Here is a 20127-nt window from a genome sequence, read left to right on the forward strand (position 1 = left end):
GTTAAAAGCAACCGTGTTTGGGGGGTCTTGAACATGGATGTGTTATATATATATATTAAATATGATATATACTGTATGTATCTTGAATACATGGATCCATGCTTGAATATGAAACATTTTTGTAACAGTCTGTGGCGCCCTCTAGTGGTAGCAAGGACTAACTGATTTCCGATCAGGTGGAGAGTCAGCTGACTCCACCACAAACAGGAAGAGGAAGTCACAGTTCATCAAAGTAGTCATGTAAAAATAGCTAACTCATTTCAGTATATGTCTTATATTATAAAAAGAGGCTTCTAACTCAAAAGATGTTCGGCGGAGACGATGAAGACGGAGACTTCTTGTCTCCCACAGGAGGGTGAGTTTATTTACCCTCACTAAGCTAATGCTGTTAGCCTGCGAGCTAACTAGCCTTTGGGCTATTCTTATCATGGATGAAATTACAACAAGACATGTATGATTCTGCAGTATGGGCCAGATTTCATTGAAAATCTGTCCGTTTATTTCTGCCTTGTTTGTGGGAAATACCTTTTAGAAAACAACGTAAAGTCGAGGCGATTCTTTCTAAGCTGTTCTCTAATATTCACCAGCAAGCAGATATTTTCATTAAATATTTTTAAAATATTAGTGTTATTTCCATAATCCTTCTACCAATAAGACATGGACAGCAAAGCTAACTAATAATACTCCATAAAAATTCAATAAGCATGTTTATGTTGAATTAGAAAGTGACAGAGTGAACTAACATTACCTTACACTGCCAGATATCTGGAGACAGAGCGGAACGCTTTTAATTTAATTTATTTTTTATTTAATTTTTTACTTTAACTTTTAATTAATTGAATTTATTCGGTCCTTACTCTGTAACAGCGTTACAAAAGAACGCACATAGATAAATCCAAACAAATGATATCAATCAATCAAACAAAGAATCCTGTTTTCACTATGCGAGTTATCAACTATAAAGTTTCAAATTAAAATTGACATCCACAGATTTCATATCTCTGCTCTTATCACATGCCTTCATGTCTCCAGCGACCTCTGCTGTGTCTTTATGAAATCTGATCTCACATCCATATTCTGTCCACTGAACTGGCTGGTTCCTGTTAAACAGACAGTAACTTAATGTTGTGAAATGACATTTTATAAACTCTGGTGTGCTATTTATCACCTATAATGAAATTGCATTTTTTTAGAGCTAGCGAGATGTGCTCAAAGATGGTCAGAAAGCATATCAAGCAGTTCTGGTTATACAGTTTCTAGCTTTATTTGCATTTTGCTAGTGAGGGCCACTTAAAATGGAGATTGTTGTGATGTTGCAGGAATCCAAACTCAGACTCACTCACTATTAATAAACCCTGCCTCTCAATTATAAGGCATTCAGTCCCAGCTTTGCCACATTATCAGAGTGACAGTTGTGTTGTGCTCTCTGGCACTGTGAGAGCATTGTGTGATAGCAGCACTGTGTGTATGAGCTGGAGGGAATAGGCGGCCTGTGGAGCGCCTGTTCTAGAGGGAGGGAGTGTTCATGGTGGCTAATTCCTCTCACATGCTGCTTGTTAGAAGAGTAAGGTGAAAGGCTTCTGCCACAGCCCATCTCTGCTCAGTGGAGCCTCAGCACTGAACCGGAGCTCCGCAGTTTCTGCTGCTTTTTCTGCTATGCTGTTGAATCTACCACAGCGGTGTGACCGCACCCGGGGGACGAGAGATCGGGGTAGCCGAGGGCAGAAAAGTTGGAACGTACACCGCTAGAAGGATTTTTAACTCACACATGCAAACAGGCTGCCCCTCCTCATCCCAGTTCCTTACCATCGGAGATGAGGGCCTCAAGGCTTTCAACATGTCTGTTCTAGGAGATACCAATGACTACCTGTGGAAGGAGTTCCAGGGGTCAGTAAGAGTCTGCTGTGCCTTCTTCTGGGGCGTCAACTGGATGGAAATTGTCATGAAACTGTCTGTTTTTGTTGCTTTCAGCTGCATCTCATGGTCCTCCTCAGCAGTTCAAGTTTGAGAACTTGTCATGGTATGTGGCATGTAGCCTAACTCCGTTGTTGTTGTGGATGTTGTCATGTAGCTGCATGACAACAGAGCAAACTTTATTCAGTGAGGAAGATCATGAGATGTGGAATCGTATATAAAAAAAAGTTAGTAAGTGGACCTTGAGTTAAGTTTGTTAAAGTGCTGATTCCAGGTGTCATAGAAGTTGTTATATAGCTCCGTGACAAATGAGCAAACGTAATCCTTTCAGGAAGACCATGAGATATGGCTGAAAGTTCAAGAACAAGCTAGAAAGTGAACTGTAAGTTGTTTTTTTTTTTGTCAAATGAGGATCTTTCACTCTTTGGGTTTTGGACTTTTGGGTTGAACAAAAAAAACACTTTTAAGACGTTGCCTCGGGAAATCATGATGTGCTTTTATTTTTTAACCACTTTCTGACATTTTATAGACTAAATCGTTCAGGGATTAATAAGAAAAATTGCCAGATTAATCGACAATTGTCAGATGCTGCCCTAGAATTGTTGCTTTTGACTTTTTTAGCAAGTTTTTGGAGCTAGAACACACATAATGTAGCCCATTGTGCAGCTACTTGACTTGTAAACCTTCATGTGGGTTAAGCTGCAGCTACAGTAACTCCTGAAATCCCCCAAATGAAGATGAAAGACTGGTATGAGCAGCTTTGCCCTTGTGAGTAGGAACGGGCTTGACTGCACAGTCAGACGCCGACATATTTCATTCTATGAGTGTAACCACAGAGTGGAACAAACCTCAGTAGATTATACAGTTGACTGTACATTTCATGGCAAACATGAGTCTATCTCCATGATCTTTACACTTGCTCTCTTTGCAGGGCCAAGTTGGCCTCCCTGTTCGGACTAGACCAAGAAGCCAGTCAGGGGAACGAGTCGTTCCAGTACACAGCGCCCAAACAGCCCAGAAAGAGCTCAAATCCAGGTAAGAGCATCAGAACAGGATCAGGAAGTTAAAGTTGTGCCACGACGTGGATGCTGAATTGTCTTTCGTCTGTTTACAGCACCAGCTACCCAGAAACCTGCTGCACCACCTGGAGCTCCTGCAGTGTTAATGGCCACAGCAGTCCAAGCCTTCAGATAGTGAATACTCTGCTTTTAATGTTTGAAAAGCATTTTATTGTTGCTTCGAATTGCATCTGAGAATTTACAGCTTTGATTTGCAGCCTATAAACATTGATTGCAAGTTTCAATTCATTTCTAAGCAAAGTCTGTCGGCTGCAACTATTTACTAGCAAGAAACATTTTTAGAAATCTTCAAAACAAAAGTGCATGACCATTCAAAGCTTATGATCAAGTCAATGAAACACTTTCCTGCCGTTGTGTCTCACAGTATTAACGGACAGTATGTGAAGCAGGGAAAGCTGGGAGCAGCCGTTCTGGGCAACCACACAACAAAAGAGGTTGGAGCTTTAGTAATTGGTCACTCATTTGAGATTATTGGTCTGACTTTAGATTTTTATGAATAATGCACCTCTTTTTTTCTGCAGTACAAGCTGCTTCTATACTTGAGCCAGCAGAAACAAGTGACCGCTGCCAAGATTCACATCGGCTTCATTTTCACGGTGAGCAGAGACGTAAAGGATGTAACATGCATACATACTGAGAGACAGATATTCTGATGCATTAAAGGAACATCTCACTTCATACTGACATATGTTTGAAAAGTCAGTCAGTGTATTTAAACACAGTTAGATTTTTAGGGCTTAAAAAGTTTCTTTTGTTACAAATAATCTCCACAGTAATGCTGCTTGTTAATAGACGGTACATACTTCTGTAAAAACAAATGACAAAAGTCAATAAATGTTTTTTTTGTAAATATGTAGGAACCTTTCACAAGCACATTTTTAAAATTTAAAATTTAAAATTCTGTTTTTTAGGTGCATTACTCTTTGTTTTTCTGTATATTTATGTCTCTCCACCATCATACATTGTCTGTGGCACCAGATTAATTATGGACTGTGTAGTGTTAATTCTTATCATTTATTAAGCTGATGTGTTTTAGAAAGCTGTTATAAATTGGTTGAACTCTGATTGGACAACTATGACATCACCCCACAAATACACTACAGTTGGCCAATCAGAACTCCTGTTTCCATGGTGAGGGTTGGACCTCATTTAAATTTCAGATGGCACAACACACATCTTTAAAATAAAGAAAAAATTCTCTATAGCAAGACACAAATGAATAGTCAGATGGAATATGATTGAAACTGAAATGTTAACATTTGATGTACTGCACCAGAGCTCTTCATATCATCAGACACATTAGTAAATAGCCTTTACAAAAATAATTGTGAGGATTCATTTTTATCTGATCAACTTTATTAATCATTCATTCTCAAAATAAGGAACTTTGATTATTGGCAAATCTACTTGTTCAAATCTATTCATTCTTTTTTAGCCACTTTAAGGCAGCTGAACAAGCTGAAAACACCTCAGAAATTAGCAAACAGTTGTCTCTTAACACGTCCAGCAGACACAGAGCAAAGCTAGCTTCCATTTAGAGTCATGTTTGTGTATACCTGCTTAATGTACGTCCAATATTCACTCAATAAATGATAAGATACATGAGTAAATGTAAAGAGAAAAACCCTTTTTAACTTAGTTTTGTGAATTCTTTTTAAAATGTGATTATTAGTTCATTAAAAACAGTATAAGGAACCTGAAATATCAGCAGATTAGACAATCTTATTTTTTGATTGCATTATCTAAATTTAAATTGAATGAATCAATTTCTAATAGTGTTATGGATTTTTTTTAAAAAACTGATTACATTAAAAAGTCTGTGCATATCAGTCTATGCAAACACAAAAACAACAGCGTATATATCAAAGTTCACAACTTGCTGCTGATGTTTTGTCGATTCAGTGTTCCTGACGTGTTCTTTCTTTCCTGCAGGTACAACCAAACAATTACTGCACTTTTTATGATGACCAGAGGCAGAACTGGTCCCTGATGTTTGAATCAGAGAAAGCTTCATCAGACTTCTGCAAAGAGGTAAATGACACAGGAGAAGAGACACGACTAAAGATGTCAGTGATTGTTTGAGCAACAGTGTGAGCGACTGAGCAAACAGACTGTTTGTACTGACAACACAAAGGTCCACAAGTATCAGGATTGATCTGCAGGAACTCTTTATCAGTCTGGACTGCACTGCTTTTAAGCTTTCACCAGATTGATTATGTTTATTAGATAACGACCTCTTTCCCTTTATTTGCATCAGGTATGTTTGGGGAAAGTGAACAGCGCCACCTCCTTGGATACAGTGGTGGTTCAGGAGCTGAGTCTCGGGGAGGGCCAGGCTGTGGAGAACGGAGACTCTCTGGAGGTGGTGTACACAGGCTGGCTCCTGCAGAACCACACCATCGGACAGGTGACGAACCTCCACCGTCTCCAGTTCTTGTGGGTCTTCTAGACGAAGATGGTGCTCGACTCATTCAATCTTAAATTTCTTTTCAGATCTTTGACTCCAACCAGAACAAAGACAAGCTGCTACGACTGAAAATTGGAGCTGGAAAAGTGATTAAGGTAACACAGACTGTCCAAAAAACTCCTTTTAACACAATCACTATATTTTTTATGTTTATTCCTTTTTATAGCTAATTGATTTACAATCTAATTGTGTCTTTTTATCCAGTTTAATCAGTTTTTATGGGATGGTGTTTGTATGTACTGTATCCAGACATGCTGCCACATGTTTAATTTAGGAATGTGTGGTGCTGAAATCAAATATCTCAATATTTTTTTTAAAAGTACCATGATATCAATAATGTCAAGACATTTTGGCGAATGTGAGTTATCATTCATTTGTAAATATGATGATCAAACAGGTTGAGGCATTTAAAAAGTCTGTGTTACCTGCAGATCAACAGTAAACACGTTTCACTACCTTCTCTGTGTGAGTAGGGATGGGAGGAAGGGATGCTGGGGATGAAGAAGGCTGGCCGTCGTCTCGTTATTATCCCACCCAACCTTGCCTACGGATCCAAGGGAATCCCCGACCGCGTCCCGGCTAACAGCACTCTTATTTTTGAAGCAGAGCTTCGACGGGTAACATCCTCTGGACGTTTTCTACCTCCTTCCCTCATTTATACTTGTATCTTTACATTTTCTGACATACGTGATCATCCTAAAGTCACAGGATTACAACATCTGATGTACATTCTTACACTAGTTATTTATAATATTAATCAAAAGAAGAGCGTATTCTCTTGGATATGAAGGCTTTTTGCAGATCGGGTCATGTCCTCTCATCTGTTTGTTTTGTGCTTTAGGTGAAGTTTTCCAAGGACAGTGGGTCTGATCGGGCCAGTGCCAGCTCCAGAGACTCAGCTGCTCCCTCCCCAGCTCCGTCCCCAGCCCCCAGCGTGGAGAATCTGGCTCCAGAGCCCCCAGTACAGACGACAGTCTCGGGCCCAGGCAGACCAGGGTGAGACCTCAACCTCAGGAAAAGGGTTAACAGCATTATAACTCTTTGTCACCTAAGCTGATTTGTCTGCTTCTCTCTCTTCTGTTTTTTTTTTTCCCCCCAGGGACCCACCGCTTCGTGCAAAGTCAAACTCTCTCAGTGAACAGCTGGCAGTAAGTTCCCGCGCTCCTGATCAATGAAGCGCTTCTCAATATAAACATATCTGTTGTATTCTTTTGTTGGGAAGCTGTATTGATGGAAGGTGTTCAAACCTTTTTAAACTTCAGAATCCAGACGCCACAAAGGCCAAGCTCATCTCTCGCATGGCGAAGATGGGTCAGCCCATGTTGCCCTTCCTGACGGGAGTGGCGAGCCAGCCGGAATCCAGTGACTCTGAGCTGGAGGTGGGTCCACACAATCCTACGATGAAGCTTTTTTTAACACATAAATGTTAAAGAATAGGACTAACAATATTCTACATTTTTCTTAATGTCAGTAAATCTAATGTGCAGACCCAAACCAACAATGAATTGAACCTTTTTAATAGGAAGCTTCCGTTACAAACCGTTTATTTGAAGTTAGAAAAATGTGGGCATTTACCAGACAGGGGCGGTCCAATGAAAGATGCTGCTGAGTTGCATCATGGGAAGTGTAGGATCCACTGTTTTTGGAGCTTGACCCATATTTTACTGACTTAAAGTTAGGATATCTCAGCCTCTGCTGCACTGATCTGACCATCATTTGTCTCTTGACAATCCATGAACTTTATGGAGGTGCTGTACCAAGCTGCTGCAGTACCCCAGTACTGAGTTTCTGCCACTGTGTGATTTCTCTGCAGGACACCAGCGGTGGCAGAGCGAAGGATCAGCCTGCTGCTCCGTCTCCAGTGCAGATCTCTGCTGCTGCTCCAGGTTCAGCACATGGTAATGTTTGTCCACTTGTATGCATTGTCCCTGCAGCTAAGGATGACAAAGAACACAAATTCTTATCATGATATACTGTATGTTTCATGATTTCCTTAATTTGATGTGTTACATTCTGTAGTCTCTCCTGCAGTACATCCCCATCCTCAAGCTGCTCCGCCTTCTGCCTTACTTCCTGCCATGACCGCTGTTGCCCCACAGCCTGGGTTGCCAGGCAACACCCACGCCTTTCAGGTTAGATCTCACTGTATGTTGTATCAATTTACCATTAATAGGTCATTATAAGAAAAGAGAAAAATGTGGTATTATATCAGTGTATTATGTTGTTTCATAGCCTTACTCCTACACACAGACCTCTGTGGCTCCAACTCAGCTGCAGCCTGTTGGCCAGGTGTACCCTGCACAAACTGTCCCCTACATGGGTAAGACTGCTCAGTTCAATAATAACAAAGAGAGCGAGGTTTATGTAATGTTTTATAGAATGGGAAGTAGTTTGTTTTGCAATTAAGTGGTAAAACTGTTGGTTTTCTTCAGGCTCCAGTGATGTGACTTCCTTCTTGATGACCGAGGCCCGGCAGCACAATACAGAGATCCGGTTATCTGTGGGAAAAGTAGCAGATAAAGTGGATCAGCTGGCCTCAAAGGTATAAACTCAGCATCCAAGAAGGTTCATGAAGTGGCTTAAATTGAAAGGAGATACAGTCGTGTTTGTTTTCTGCTCTAACAGATAGATGACCTTCAAAGGCAGGGAAGTCTCTCCATGAGTGTTCCTAGTATGTCGATGGAAACCTCCATGATCATGCACAACATCCAAAGAATCATCCAGGTACATTGTTGCCTTGTGTTTTGTCCTCAACTCTTTTAGGTTTTCTAATCACGTCTCTGGATGTGCTGCTGTTTCATCAATGAATCAAACTGTTCTGACTGCTGTGTGTGTTTTCAGGAGAATGAATGTTTAAAGAAGGAAGTCTTTGAGAAAAGCTCTCGTATTGAGGAGCAAAACCGCAAGATCGGAGAACTCATTAACCAGAACCAGAGGTGAGCCAACAAATGTCACATTAAATAAAATGGATTGATTGATAGATAAAGTGCAGAATCACCATGCAACATGGTCCCTATACACTTTACAATTAAAGATAATACATAGGAAAACCCATACAGCAAGCAAAATAAAACAACTACATTAAAAACATCAGTGTTAAAAAGGTGAACTAAGTTCTAATGAAGTGAATAAAGGTATCTTTTCAGTCTTGATTTAAAGGTTTCAACTGCTTTTTTAACATGTAATGAAAGGCCATTCCAGAGATAAGCCAGCTGTTTGTTTGTTAACTGAAGGAATGACCAGGAGACCAGTGTATTTCCACAGTTGGGTAAAGTCAAGACTAGAAACAAGATCCATTTATATGCAAGTTCAAATCATCATATCTGACAAGAGCAACTGACAATAATTCAGAAAACTCAGATAGAAAATTAGAATTGTATATAAATGGTTAATGCAATAATAATAGCTAAATATTCAAATGTTGAGAAATGTTTATTTAATCAGGAAGTCTCATTGAGATTAAGATCTATTTTCCAGGAGAGACCTGAGAACAAGATCATTCATAAGACAAGAACACAATCAGCAGACAGAAGCGAGACAACCACACAATAAACAAGGAATTCATAAAAACAGTTACAAGAATCATAAAAACATCAGATAATAAAGCTTTAAAATGTCCGAAGGGAGTGTAAGTTTGAGGGCAGTTTGCAGTTCATTCCATTTAAAAGGTGAAACCGGTTCTGCCAACATTAGTGAAAACACGAGGGATATCTAAGGTTAAGTAGTTACTGGATCATGTGCTGTAATTACTAGATTTAAATGAGAGAGAGATGTGAGGTAGTTTGGAAGCTTCAACAGTAGAACTTTATAGATGACAATAACATGAGATGGTTATTTCTTCTTGACTGTAAGGAAAAGTCCAAAAGTGCATTCAGTGCATGTGAACAAGTTAGAAAAGATGGTCGCTATTCTGAAAATAAGAAGCTCTAGTCTGGGGGAGAAGCCTCAATAAGTGTCGCTGAGGCAGTGGATAAGAGCCCACATTCAGTAAGAAACAGAAAATGATCATATTTAGAAATAAAATCACTAATATAAAATCTCTCACTAGAGAGTGATTTAATGTACAATAATACAAATCATCTGAGGAGAACATGGAAGGTGCAGAATCAAGCTTCTTCAAGTTGATTTGCACGTCTTTGATGTACAGTGTAGGAACCAGCTTGAGTTCTATTACAGAGGACAGGTGTGCTGTGATGGAGATCACTGTGTGTAAACTGGGAGGAGCCATGCGGAGCTGATATGACACAATTAACCAGAGATGCGGTTAACTGAGTAGAACACTTCCCTACCACAATGGAGCATCAGGGGCCAAAACCAGTGGAGATACTATCTAGCAGGAAGTGAGAACCTGTTTTACTGGTGTGGACACTTTCATGTGCAAAAAGGAAGCAAGATATATACTAGTAGTATACTACATTATCAATTATACCATATGATCTAGAGGGGCTAACAGTGACAACATTTCAAAATGTACTCGAGTAGCTAAAAGAAAGTCTGAGGAAAGTTTTAATGTGAAATGTGTTTGAGGTGGACCTAACGTGGTGGTGTTGTGGTGGTCCAGGTACATGGAGCAGAGCAACCTGCTTCTGGAGCAGAGGAACGACTCCCTCAAATCCTCCAGTGAACAGAATCAGGCCAGACTGCTGCAGGCCGAGCAGGACAAGGTGAGTGTTTCTCCCCGCTGATAAAACGGCGGGCAGCTGTATTGTGGATCGATCTCTGTTCCCTTTGTGTCTTTTTCTTAGATCCTCACTATGACACTATAACAGGCATGTTATTACTCTTTGGTAAAACTTACAGAACGCACTGCAAAAGATAGTCGTTTGTGATCATTTTTGCATTGTTTTGCTTTTCTACTTGTCATAAAGTGCCAAAGTTGTGATTACTCTGCTTTCTGTGGCGACCATAGAGACAACCTCACTGCCTTGTAATTAAATGCCTTGTAATAAGTTGGTGACATCCTGCCTTCCATGGAAGATGCATAGACAGCATATCCTCCCATCACCATCTGCAGGAAACTCCTGTACACCTTGTAAACTCTCAGTTTACAACTCAAATGATGTAACAGTTAGTCAGAAGCTGTTTTCTCAGTGAGGAATGTTCAAGGAGTTCCAGCTCAGGGATGAAAGCAGGACCAGGACTTTCCTCTGTTCCAGACGCTCCGTGAGATATGGAGACCGTTCATAGTTGGGTGTCGGTGTGTGAGGATGGTCAGCTGGCTGACAAACTCATGGAGCATCCCTCATTACCCAGCTCTGTAGGGAATGAAAGGAGATCAACAGCTTTCTTTCTCTGCTGATGTGATGTGTTTTATGAACAGTATCTTATTTGAATTTTATCATAACGAACCCATTCTTCAAAATTTACTATATATGAATTACTCACAGTTGAAAAGTTGAATATCCATTTTTCAATTAAAGCAAACACATTCTGTATTCTTTCAGCCTCTTTATTCAAGCTGTGAAAACAGTGTACTCAAGTCACTTCCATTATATGACATTTATGAATAACCCTAACTAATTTCATAATAATCCATCTGCAGTTGATTTTCTTCTTATTTGAGAACAAATATAATCCAGTAAACATGGCTTCGAGTCTAATTCCCAATTTAGAAATCCAGAACACCTCCCCCTCATCCTCCCCCTCCCCTCCCTCTCTCTGTGACAAACATAGCTTCTCATGTCCGTATATTTAAAGGAAGATGTGATTTGTGATGATTTATTTCCATGAAATGTGCCGCAACTGCTTGGATGCATTTATTTCCATGTGGTCCTTTTTTATGTTTCGCTATTCTTTGTTTAAGTTTTTCTCTTGACATTTTCCCCACCGCCTATCCATCCTTCTCCACAAGGTTAATAAATACAAAAAAATGTGCAAAATATAGCTGCAGGCTGCTACTAACACAACACAGCTGGCTTGAGTTTCAATTCAAAATACTTAATTTGACCCTCAAGGGGGCAATTTGAGGGAAGCAAGTTTGCAAACAGTAGAAGAGAAGTCATTTACATGCATAAAAAGCAAAAGTTCTAAAAGAACAAATAGAAAGAATTGAAATACACAAAGAAGAATGGCCCACAAAGTCCAACACCACAGAGGCACTTATTATGTCAAAAAAAAGTGCAGATTCATTTATCAGTCTATACATAACTTACATGTCTTGTACTGTGGTTGTTCACAAGTCTGCTGAGTCTTTGTCACACTGACAGGCTTCTCTCACTGACAGTATTTGTAGGTTTGGATGATTCCAACATTTCCACCATGAATGACTGGAGGGAAATGTGTTTTAGTGAAATGATCATTTCTTTAATGTTGGATACATTTCAGTGAAAATCAAATTCTTGCATTACGGCTCCATGTGATTGACCTCCAGACAGCGCATTTGGTTTTGACTAAAGATGGGAGACTGATACATTCCAGCTTTCAAATTTGAATAGTTATAACATTAACATAACTGTTGTACCGGTCTGTCTGAGAGATAAGTGGTAAATTTGATTAAAAAAAGAGCATCATTATCTCCTGTTTGAATCAATCTTTCACAGTGAGATTTTCACTTCAGTATTACACTTGAAAACACATACATACTCTACTTGGTTTGGTATTAATTTATAATCATTTACTGTTTTCTGTTACATTTCCAATGCTGATGATAACTGCTCCACTCTTTGCCAACTGCTCTCTGTGGAAAATCTAGCATTTACTGCTCTCTCTTCTCAGCATGCACTGCCTCAGGACCTGAGCTCCGGCCAGGTGAGCCTGTTTTTTCTGTGTACTGCTATCAGTCTGTGGTCAAAGAGTATCTGCAAAAAAAGAAAGGAATGACAAAATGAAAGTGTCTGAGCACTCTCAAAGTCAGCAGTTTTGTTTTGTTTTTTCCAAATCAGCAGCTTCACTGCACCAGAAATCTTGTTTTAGTCTTGAGCAAACATTTGTTGTTCTCACTTTCAACTCAAGAGGGATGAACCTGCTTTCTCTGCTTTAAAGCATTATGTAATTATTTCCTAGGAGCACAACAGATAAGTCAGAGCCAGTAAATGATCATTTCCACCCCTAAAGTCACAGAACACTCAAATCTATATATTTAATAATTAATATTTCTCTGACTTACATGTTGAACTACTGTTTGACCCCAGATCTGAATCATCCTGTTTATATCATACTTCACTAACATTCTAACTAACTTTTCTTTCTTCTTTTTTCCCTTCTGTCTCTTTTTTCCATCAGTCATCATTCACCCACCAGTTCTCTCCCACAGGTTACTCCACTAGCACCAGTAACCACTCATCCAGGCTGTCACCGCCTTGTTCCACTGTCTCTGTGTGGCCTGGGTTTTTACTTTAAACAGCCACCAGTACATCTCCCCCCTCTCACCCATCCCCTCTGTCCCCCCCCCCCCTGCGTCTCCATCAGGTCCGTCTGACGGAGGATCTGGCTTCGTCCACGGCCCGGTTGTCTCAGCTACAGCTTGAAGCTTCTGCACATCAGCAGAAGGCTGTGGAGCTGCAGACTAAACTGAACTCGGCGCTGCAGGACAGTGAGAGCCACTGCCAACGTATCGCCGCCCTGCAAACACAGCTGGAAGGTTTGATGACGTTTGCATTTGTTTGGAAAACTGCAGAAAATGGAGTATTTTAGCTAACTAATGCAGTTTAATAGGACAGTCCTGCAGTGAATTCTACCTTCATGAAGGCTCTAATGTTCAGCTGTTTTGAAGAAGCGTTCAAGCTTTGTGATCATTTTGGAGGATGTACAGTAGATTTTGATGTATTCTAATATTAAATCTAAAAAAATTGTAACATCTCTCAGTATATTGCAAGGCAGTTCGACAGTAGCACAAACTACAGCTTCCAAAATGACCAAAAAATTGAACGAACACCTCTTCACTTCTCTTCAACAAGCAAACCAACTGACACTGACAGTTGGTGTGTTTGGTTCCACCAGGGTATCTGCAGGGATTAAACAGTCTTAAATTCAATTTTCAGACAGATAGTAGACAGTAACATTAGTTATTAGTTGTTGGTAGATGTCATACACTGTAAACTACAGGTGAGACAGTAGATTGTACTGCAGGAAGCTGTTTGTGCACCTGTAGCAAACACTATCACTACTGCTCGCCACAGAAGCAAAGAAGCTCGTCGACTCATAATAGTCCAGTGTCAGCTTAAAAAAAAACATAAATTGATTATTTTGTATTTGGTTAAATTATCCATCCATCAATTTTCTGTAATTTGTACCCTTTATAACCCTGAAAATAACCGAAAAATGCTACCATGCCTTGTTTTATTCTTAATATCTTCATTTCCATCCATGGTAGAGATCCTAAATATCGGCACAAAATTAATGAAAGATTGTATTTGAAGAAGAAAATAACAATTGATACCATATATGTGCAAAAAAAAAAAGGGTTTATAATGCCCTCAATATGACTCTCCAGTCATACTGAGAGCATGTTTGTCTTCCATCCTACAAAGTTTGGTGAGGCTATGAATAATATTTTTCAAGATATTAATGACCAAAAATGGCTTCCCAGATAAGGCGTTTTTGAGAGTGTAGAAACTAAAAGATATCAAGGAGCAAAAAAATAAAAAAAACCTTGGAATTGAAAAATATTTGAAGGCCTTAGTTTTGGGGCCCAAACATTACAAAGACAAACTTTGAACAAAATGTGAGACGGTGCTGAAACCACTTTCATGGTTTCTGTCTGATGTGACAGGGAATGACCTGAATATGATTTAAGAGAAGTGAATAAACTTCCCATTTAACAAGAGCTTAAGTACATGTTGGTCTGACAACAGCTCCTGATTACCTTTAAACCAGCTTTGAAGAACTGAAAGATGCAGACTTGTCTCAATTTATAAGTAATCAAATCAAGCTCTGAGATGCATGTACCAGTCCTGGAACATAGAAGAAAAAGTAAATCCAAGTGAAATCCAAGAATGTTATACACTGACTGAGACTGCTGTGTGTGTGTGTGTGTATGTATTTCAGAGCTGAAGGAGGCAGCAGAGAGAGCTCAGGCTCAGTACCGCTCAGAGAAGCAACAACGCAAAGAGATGGAGCTGAGAGTCAACAACACGGAGGAGGAAGTGCAGGACCTGAAGACTGATAAAGAGAGCCTGGAACGAGTGAGTACCCTTCATATGTATGTCCTTGCGCTCTCTTTTTTCACAAATGGCACCCTGCATAGATGTCACCATGGATACGATAAAAAAAAAAAAAAAAATGTTGGAAACACTGATAATATGTTAAAGAGCTGTTCAGACTCAGAAAGACTTCAGGCAGATGCTCTTTGAAATATAAATGAGGTTTTTCTGTGGTTCCCCTCCCTTTCAGACGCTTTCGGAGAGGAAGAGGAAGTGGCAGGCTGAGCGTCAGCGTCGGGACGAGGAGGTGGAAGAGCTCCGTAGGAGCAACCAGCAGGAGCTGGACAACCTCAGAGTTCAGCTTCGCAAAGCCAGGACCAGCACTGACAACGCCGCGTCTGAACAGGTGGGATCCAATGAAGAGCCTGTGAAGAAATGAATATACTGAAGGAATATTATTGATCATGTGATGCTTTAATAACTTGTAATCAGTCTCACAAGATCGTGTATGGAAGTGTTAAGCTGTTACATTTCTAACATTGCTTTGTAATGTGTCGCAGTTGTGTCAGCTGCAGGCGGAGCTGGAGGAGGAGTGGAAGGGGAAGTGTGAGCAGGTGTTGGCCTCGGCTAAAGAGCAACATGGCAGAGAGGTGGCTGAGCTGACGGAGCAGAGAGACGCTCTGCAGGAGAAGATCACCCAGCTACAGGAAAAGGCAAGCTAGACACAAACTCACTGTCTGAGCTCAACTGTCCCGTTGGTTGTTGACTTAAAGAGGAACTCTGATTTTAGAGATCCTCTTTACTAGTGATGAGCTTGTGAAAACAGCTGTATGATGTCTTCTCTGGCCCTGGAGGAGCTTTGTTAAGCCTAAGACAATAACCCTGATGATGTCATCATTCAAAATGTGGAGGTACAGACCTAATACTTAGGACTAAAAGTCAGGATATCAGGATATCATTTTTATATAGTGTGATGTAATGTGTGAATACATGATGTTTGAATGCCTTCATTCTGGTCTCTCTCAACAGTTTACGGTTCTCAAGCAGTCAAGAGATTCAGAAGAACAGAGTTTGCTGCAACACCAGGGACAGACTGAGGAGCTGCGGGCGCTTCAGGAAAAAGTAAGATGGATGACTAGTTGTCAGTCAGCATGTGCTTTAATTAGATTAAATAGTCATCATTGGCGAGGAATGCATTTGTCAGGGATGTCACTTTAAAGGAATTCTTTACGACATCATGTTTACATACACAACTGCCATTCATAAGTCAGGAGAGATTTACTGAATGACTTATATTTGCTGCTATTTTTGTATATACACACACACACACACACACACACACACACACTCAAGATGTTGTTCTCTTTAAGTACACAGCCCTGGAGCAGCAAGCAGCAGCTGTAAGGGAGAAACTGGAGAGAAGAGTGGCTGAACTGGAGAAGAAACTGACAGAGCAAGAGAACTCAGGAGATACTGCAGCAGAGGTGAAAAATCATACATGCACAAATGAAATAATGAGGTGAGGGTGCATCATTTTGTGAAAGTCAAAGAATCTAAATATCACCTCCAGATGTCAGTAAAGGACCGCTGAGTGCTTGAATTTCACCACCAACAAACAGGATGTTACAACGTACAAGCCACATGCAAATCAGTGCAACTGTGGTGCAGTAAATTTTCCTTTTGAGTGTATAATTTTCAATCAAAAACATAATTAGAGAAAGAGTATATTATGCCTGCTGCACGAGGAGGAGACACAATGGAACATCACATTGACTGGTGGCTTTTACCTGAATTCTTTGGTTTTGCCTTCTTGCGACAGGTGTTAGGAAACAGGAAGATAACAGTCAGCTGTCCTTGTTAACAGTTTATTGTCGTGTACCTGCAGGTGAAGCGTGTGATGAACGGTGTGTTTCATTCTCTGCGAGGGGAGTTTGACCTCGGTGAATCTTACAGTGGCCAGGCTGTGCTGGGGGTGATTGTTAGCACCATTAAGGTAAGTGCTTTTGCATAGCGCACAAAGTCATGGAGATGAAAATGCATATCTTCTGCTTATACACTGCATCTCTGAAAGTATGCCAAACATAGCAGCCAGATGATTGTTTTGAACATGATTGATTGTTGAACATGTCATTAAAAACCACGGGCATTAATCTGCTGCAGGGTTTTCTCCCATTGAGCCACAAGAGCATTATACAGTAGATGGCCCTTCCTAAAGTGCTGAGATATCATTGTATGCTGCAGCGTTAAGATTTCCTTTAGTTGAAACTGAATTGAAATTGAAAGGCAGCCAGAGAGTTTACACCTGGGACCCAGCAGATCCTGTCACTGTGGACAATGGCAGTAAATACAATAAATAACATCTGTGTGGCCACTTCCTAAGTGTTGCTGAGAACAGTCACAATGAAAACCACACCCAGTAAAGTTGTTTTGGGTTCTGTTCGGTTCCGCCCCTCGTTCTCTCCCTTACTATTTTCTCTCGTTTCTCTCCTAATGAGGTAGTGAGGCTTTTAATCGTGTTTTGGAAGAATAAATAGAAACAGAGATCACACCTGAACAGAAACATTTGTCGATTTGTGCACAGAGAAGCACACTGCATCTCGTAGAGTCATGGGAGACCCATTGTCTAACTACTTTCCCAGAGTACGCACGCAGAGTACTCACCTGTTCGGTATGCTAGAGATCCTGAGGAGTCTTTCCCAAATTCTTGACCAACAAATAAGTCAAATTCATGCAGAACAGCCCTTAAACATCATAACTCGTTTGATACTCTGCTTTCAGACAGGCAGTGTTCTCCTGGCATTCACCAAAACCTTGATATATTTTTTTTTTCCCATCAGACTGCCAGATAGTGAAGTGTGAGTCATCGTCACTCCAGATGAGGACAACATGTAACTTATGTTTCCTGCTGCTTCTTTACTGAACTGTTCTCGCTCCTAGCAAGATTGTCAAGTTTGACCTTCACAATAAAAGCTCTTACACTTGATTGTGGCAAATGTCACCTGGCAGAAATTTGATGAAGTGACATCCTGAGTGTCACACTGGAAGTCACAGAGTCCTCACTATAACACCTTCTACTGCACGTTTGTCAGTGGAGATAACACGGCTTTATGCTCGATCTATGCGTTCAAAAATGTTGGTTATCTAGTGTCTAACTGTCAGCTGTAGACCCAGTCTTACAGGCAGTTGACAGTTGTATATTACCTCTGCTATCAGTATCTGTCATAATTTGATTTGAAGACTTTGAAGCACGTGTTTTGCTGACCTCTCTGTAATCATATGGATATTTTTTTTTTCTAGAATGTAACTCTGCAGCTGCTCAGTGGCACAGAAAGATCCTCACTGAGACCAAGTAAGAAGGTCGAGTTAGCAGAGGAAGAGGAGGAAGCAGAAAGTGACGATGTGAAACAAAAAGAGGAGAAATCTCCACAGAATGTACATGTGAATGGAGAGAGAGGAGTGAGAGAGGAAGAAAAGGAGGAAGAGCACGAGGCCGAATCAAAGTCTCACCAGCTCAGCGAGGCCCGTGCGCATCAGGAAGTAGCAGCGGTGAAGGAGACAGAAACGGTTACTGATTTAGAGACACAAAAGCAGTCTGAAGCTGCGGAGGCGACAGATCCAGTTTCATCCACAGAGTCAGAAGTACAGCAGGAGCAGGTAGAACGCTCTGTTCCTGAAACATCTACAGAGAAAAAAGACAGCAGTCAGTCTGCAGCTCCAGAGGATGGACCTCATGTGAGTTCACCAGCTGAGGTCAGACAGGAAACTCAGAAGGAGTCAGAAGGAAATGAAGTGGACAAGGAGAGTGTGAATAATGGAGAGCATCAAGAAGAAAGAAATTCTGCTTCTCAGAAACCCTTTGGACCCCCTGCTCACCCACCTCCACCACCAAATGCACTTCAGAGCAGCGCAGGAGAGGACACGAGGTGAGCGCTAGCGTGACCAGCACTGTGGCAGTAAAACCTTCTCAGTGGTCTGTCTGAACAAAGTTTGGCTTCTGATTCCAGTAAAGTAACCGGTTGAATGGATGTGATGCAACATCACTGGTATTGTTCCAGTGTTCAGGTGGAACAGGAAGTCAACACTACAACTACTGTAGGCTTCCAAACAAAGCTATAAAACATTTTCCACATTTTGTCATTTTCCACATAGTCTGACTCAGTCAGGTAGAGAGAACATGCCTCGTCAGCAGTAATTCTACATCAACAACCTCACCAAGCTTTGTTTTTTTTCCAAATATGTACTTCTGAAAGCTTCTGGATGGATTTATTGCCAGTTTGTAGTACACAGTTTGAAATCACATAACCTCTTGTATGCATTGGAAACAAAAAAAATAATATAAAGTATATAAAGTGGTTGTAGCTATTTGTTTAATTGAACCATATTTATATGTACTTCTGGGAATCAATAAGAGTCTCCCTTCACATGTTGGAAGGTGAAGCATGAACTAATCTTGCAAAATTCAGTTTTGTTGACCAAACTTCTTTTAACTCGACCAAACATCTAACCTGTTTGTCCCCCGTTCTGTAATATGCATGTATTCCTGCTAACTAACCACCTGTCTGACCTGTTGTTTCTTGCTTGCTTGATCCCCGTTTTCCCTCCTTTCTCTCTCTGCCTCACTCTCTCGCTGTCCCCCTCCCCCCCCCCTCTCCCTTCTGCTATTCTCTCAGTCTGACTGGGGGAATGGGTGAGGAAAATGGAGAGGAGCCATTTTTCCAGAGCACAACTCCTGCCAAACCCCCCGCACCGCCCAGCGAGGAGGAAGAGGAGGATGAGCTGGTAAGGAAGGATCTGTAGAGTTTAGTCTAAACTCTCAGATTTAATTCACCCCCCTGACCCCGACCCTTCCCTTGTGTTTTGTCTCAATGCTAAGTCAGTTTAGCACCACATTATACTGCACAAAAATGATAAATAGTTGTGTATTAGTTAAATCCATCAACACAACATTGTTTTCATCTCTTGTTTGTTTGTCCAGAGCTTGAAGGGGCGTCCACCACCAGCTCCACTGTTTGGTGATGATGAGGAAGAGGAGGATCTAGACTGGCTGAACTGAGATGCAACCAGAATATTTCATTTCTGTGTCTAAATGATCGACACTAAAAACAGGCGTGTGGTGCTTTACCAGCTGTTGCTGTCCAGTGCAGCAGTGAAGATGATGAGAGAAGCCTCTGCTGATGAACTTGATTCTACAGAGCAGTCAGACAGCCCGGCTCTTCACCTCTGCACTGCCCTGCTGGCTCACAGCTGCTACCACAGCATCCCGGAGAGCAAAACTACAATCTCAAACTCTGATTCTGGTTGATTAATACAAGCCTGTAATTCACGGAGGAATCTAAAGAAACGCTTATCATTAATTATTTGATATCTGTTGGCGACACGATTTAATCCCAAATTTTTTACATGGCACTGTAGCAGATTAGTTTGTTGAATCAGCAGTTATCCTGTTGTCAGTGGTTTCAGACTATGCCATTACATGGTTTTTAATTATTAGCTTGCTGCTTTAAGAGTATAACTTTTAAACAATTTTGCTAACTTGAAATTCATCCCAGGAAATAAATGACATGAAAAATGTGGCCTTTTATCTCTC

General features: G+C 40.7%; 1 protein-coding gene across 5 annotated transcripts; it reads left to right on the plus strand.

Moving 5' to 3' along the window:
* Nucleotides 1-186: 186 nt before the first annotated feature.
* fkbp15b (FKBP prolyl isomerase family member 15b) lies at nucleotides 187-20113 on the plus strand. Of its 5 annotated transcripts, none has more exons than XM_067600937.1 (29): nucleotides 187-355; nucleotides 2846-2949; nucleotides 3029-3107; nucleotides 3358-3427; nucleotides 3515-3589; nucleotides 4926-5024; nucleotides 5251-5400; nucleotides 5487-5555; nucleotides 5934-6077; nucleotides 6302-6456; nucleotides 6560-6608; nucleotides 6723-6839; nucleotides 7274-7358; nucleotides 7480-7592; nucleotides 7693-7780; nucleotides 7893-8002; nucleotides 8086-8184; nucleotides 8302-8396; nucleotides 10022-10124; nucleotides 12868-13039; nucleotides 14446-14582; nucleotides 14791-14946; nucleotides 15101-15253; nucleotides 15570-15662; nucleotides 15911-16024; nucleotides 16426-16533; nucleotides 17838-18463; nucleotides 19211-19319; nucleotides 19516-20113. In XM_067600937.1, the coding sequence occupies exons 1-29, from the start codon at nucleotides 306-308 to the stop codon at nucleotides 19591-19593; spliced, it is 3600 nt and encodes a 1199-aa protein (XP_067457038.1). In that variant the 5' UTR covers nucleotides 187-305; the 3' UTR covers nucleotides 19594-20113. The 5 variants fall into 5 exon arrangements, with proteins under 5 accessions (XP_067457038.1, XP_067457030.1, XP_067457013.1 ...); XM_067600929.1 differs by lacking the exon at nucleotides 187-355 and adding an exon at nucleotides 1491-1887 and having other exon boundaries at nucleotides 7492-7592; nucleotides 7711-7780; XM_067600912.1 differs by lacking the exon at nucleotides 187-355 and adding an exon at nucleotides 1492-1887 and having other exon boundaries at nucleotides 7492-7592.
* The last annotated feature ends 14 nt before the right edge of the window (nucleotides 20114-20127 follow it).

Source organism: Thunnus thynnus, chromosome 2 (genome assembly GCF_963924715.1).
Source record: "Thunnus thynnus chromosome 2, fThuThy2.1, whole genome shotgun sequence".
NCBI classification, from domain to species: Eukaryota; Metazoa; Chordata; class Actinopteri; order Scombriformes; family Scombridae; genus Thunnus; species Thunnus thynnus.